Genomic DNA, 3,413 nt, shown 5'->3' on the forward strand with positions numbered 1-3,413 from the left:
GGGGGGGGAGCAGGGAGAGGGCTCAGGGGGGCTCGGGCCCACGGGCGGGCCCGTCCCACCGTCCCACCTACCGTCAGAGCCAGGCTGCTCCGCGGGAACCTCTTCCATGGCAGTGATGCTGGCAGCGAAGGCGAAGGCGGAGGTGACGTAGTATCGGCCAGGTCTCGCAACGATCTCCACCCCGCAGCCATCTGGGAAATACAAGTCCAAGGCAGAGTTTATCACGGCGGCGATCTGGATGGGAAGAAGACGTTCCCTCTCAGTTAGCTCGGTCCCTCTGCAGGGAGCCAGACCCAGGGGAGACCCTCCGGCCTCGCTCTCTCTGCCTGCTGAGTGCAGGCGTTGGGAGCCTCGTACCTCTTCGAACCGGGTTCTGGTGTCCTCGGTGCCGGGGAATCCCCCTCCGATGTCCAGGAGGTGCATCTGGTAGCCCAGCTCTCTGCCCATCTCAAAGGCCAGCTGCGCCGCAGCCACAGACTGAGCGAAGGCCTCGGGCTCCAGACCGCGGCTCCCGAGGTGAAAGCTGAGGGCACAGTCCCTGTTTCAGCAGGGTTTGCCCGTCCCCAGAGAGCAGCGAGGGGACACGGCACCGGGATTATCACTCACTGGGGGCAGCTCTGCGCTTCTCACATACCACCCCGAGCCGAGACTGCCTGGTCAGTCCCGCAGAGCCCCCCTGACCCTCTCCGAGGGCCAAACCTGCCCCAAATTGGTCCCAACAAGGGTCAACCTCCCCAGGTCCCAACCTCCACCTCACTCCCACCCAGAGCAGCCGGTGGCTCTGTGGACCCCTGCGTTGTTCCGGCAAGGCAGAGCTCCCCACAGTCCCCTCCAACATGGGCTGAGCACCCCTACGGAAAAAGGACCACGTGCAGTACCTGATGCCAACAACCTCCACAGCCTGCTCCTTCGCTGTCTCTAGCAGGTGCCGGCAGGACTTGAGCGTGGCCCCAAACGTCATGCTCGGATGGGCAGAGGGGCTGGAGTCGGCAGCAACAGCCAACAACATCCTGCAGAGCAAAGCCCCACTGTGTCGAGGGGGTCTTCAGGCCCTCTGTCACCTCACAGCCATCTCCCCAGCTCCGACTCCAGCCCCCCCACTCCGACGACGCTGCCAGACACCCACCTGGCATGAGGGTGGCTCCTGGCCACCTTGCTCAGCTCCACCTCATTGTCGAAGGTCATCAGCTGCACACCGTGGTTGGCTGCGTATTTGATGTGGGCGACCTGCTTGCAGGGGCTGCTGTAGAAGATCTTGCCAGCCGGGATTCCGATGCTTTGAACACACGCGATCTCTGCCTGCAGGGAAACGGCACGCGTGTAGGCAGGTCCCCGGGACCGGCGCTGCCCATGCCTGGCCACGATCAGCCCTGGGCCTCAGCCAGCTTGCAGCACTGCGAAGGGCAAGCCGCCAGCATTGCAGCCTGGGCTTTTCCAGGGAAAGTCTGCAAGAGCTCAAAGGGATCACAGTGGACTTTGTCCTGGCAGGGGCAGGCTGCGGCAAGACGTTTACAAGCGGCATGAGACCAGGAGGAGAGAAAACAAGTGGGTTTAGCAGGCGTGGGTTCGGTGCACGTGTCCCCTGTGAGCTGCAGTGAGGGTTACGGCCGCAGCGCTGGTCTGAGCCGTCACGGCTCTTTGCACTTTCTCCTCCTGATAACACGTCCTATTTAATTACGTACAAGTGGCTTAACTTTGGATCCTCCCTGGGAATCTGGCTGTGAGCAAATGAGAAGCAGGAGGGAGCAGGGAGCTTTAGGCTCAGCCTGAAAGTCACCGAGAGTTGGACGGCTGCGGCAGTGGCACCCCAGGGATGTGCCTTGCCACCAGCCAAGCCGGCCAGCCAGGACACCAGTTCCAGAGACAGGAATGTTGGTCAAAGGGAACAAGCCTCAGTCACCAGACAGAGAGGACGGGGATTTCTGGGCTGTGTCGGGAGGGTTTTCACAGTGGAGGGAGACTCCTGCCCCTATTAAATGGCATCCAGTGAGTGGAAACGCAGGGAAGGAGGGTGAGCTCTGCCACTCACCCACAAGTGCCCAAAGGATGCTCATCCCGAGCTGTCCTCCCGTGACTCTACCTTGTTGGTACAGGCAAAGCCTGCCCCCAGCTCAGCCAGCAGCCGTATCACTCCTTCACTGCCATTGCACTTAACCGGGAAGTAGGGTTTCACACGGGGCAAGGCCTTCAGGAAACGCAGGTGTTTCTTCACAACGTCCCCAAGGTCAGCCACGAAGAAGGCTTGTTGGTCGCTCTAGGAGAAAGCCGGAGTGAGCAACAGTCGCCTCCCCACAACCGCCTCTGCCAAGGGGGTGTTGGCTGCCGGGCAGCAGCAGAGCTGCCAGCCCTTACCGCCTGGCACAGCTCCACGAGGAGGTTCTCCAGGAGGTGTCTGGTGGTGAAGCCCTCCTCCACCATCAGGAAGTTGGATTCGTTCAAGTACCCATTCATGGTCAAGGTGTGGTATCACTAGTTTAAAGCCTTCTCGAGTAGGGTATAACTTCTAAGTATGCAACACACTGAAAAAAGAAAGGGAATATTAGAGGCAGGGCCTAGAAGCTCCACCAGCGTACACCACCCAGCCTGCGCCCCAAGGTGCTCCCCGTCCCTCCCACGGGCCGTACGTGGCAGCACTGCCCTGGGTAGAGCTCTCTGCCGCTCTCCTCCAAACCAGCGCCTCAGCTGAGAGCCCTACTGTGGGTTAAAGCATCTTCTCCAGGGGGAGGAGGCACATTTCTCTGCAGCTCGGAGCTTTGTTTTGGCACACAGCAGCCCTGTCTTCTTCAGCAGCAGTTCAGGCACCAACACAGTTAACAACAAAGCCAACTTCACCGCAAAGCGGACGGCCTATATAAGCCAGAACGTGTCCCTTCATGCTCCGGCATGCAGCTAGATCTGCTGCACGTTGCACAGGGTGAAGTGCCCTCGCGGTTTTCAAATAGCTGAAGCCTCACGGACTCACCTGCCCAGGCCCACAAGCCCTGTGAAAAGGGAGGCATCTTTAAAGAGCACAGCACGGGCCGCTCGCTGATGCCAGCTGACCTGGGGATGGTCTGGATCCGTGCTGTGGTTCCAGTTTCACACGTCTCCCGTGACACAGGGTGTGGAACAAGGGGACACGTTCAGCTGCACAGCGTTTCCTGGCTCACACACTTAGCGGAGCTTTAGCTTTAAGCTCGCACACTTAGCTTTAACAATCTCCTCCCCTGGTTCCAGCCCATCCCATAACCCAAGGAGCTGAAAACCTAGCACGAGCTCGCAAGGAAACATTTCCACTCCAATAACCCAGGTCTAGCTCCAGGGCTCTTACAGAAACACGGTCCCTCTGATCTGAAGTGAGCAGGAGACAGAGGTTTCACTTCTCAGAGCTGCGCACCACCTCCTCCTCTGCAGAGACCTACTTACGACATTTC

At 59.7% G+C, this 3,413-nt stretch overlaps 1 protein-coding gene across 1 annotated transcript in view; it reads right to left on the reverse strand.

The window, feature by feature from the left end:
• AZIN2 (antizyme inhibitor 2) overlaps positions 1-2,451 on the reverse strand; it is a 26,482-nt gene extending 24,031 nt beyond the window's left edge. The window contains exons 1-6 of the mRNA XM_009332205.1: positions 2,353-2,451; positions 2,081-2,254; positions 1,127-1,299; positions 879-1,010; positions 358-523; positions 41-234 (exon numbers count right to left, since the gene is read on the reverse strand). Of these exons, the coding sequence (XP_009330480.1) occupies positions 41-234; positions 358-523; positions 879-1,010; positions 1,127-1,299; positions 2,081-2,254; positions 2,353-2,451 (938 nt within the window). The remainder of the gene's footprint in view (positions 1-40; positions 235-357; positions 524-878; positions 1,011-1,126; positions 1,300-2,080; positions 2,255-2,352) is intronic.
• Between the last annotated feature and the right edge of the window lie 962 nt (positions 2,452-3,413).

Source organism: Pygoscelis adeliae, unplaced genomic scaffold, assembly GCF_000699105.1.
Source record: "Pygoscelis adeliae isolate BGI_AS28 unplaced genomic scaffold, ASM69910v1 Scaffold359, whole genome shotgun sequence".
Classification (NCBI taxonomy): domain Eukaryota; kingdom Metazoa; phylum Chordata; class Aves; order Sphenisciformes; family Spheniscidae; genus Pygoscelis; species Pygoscelis adeliae.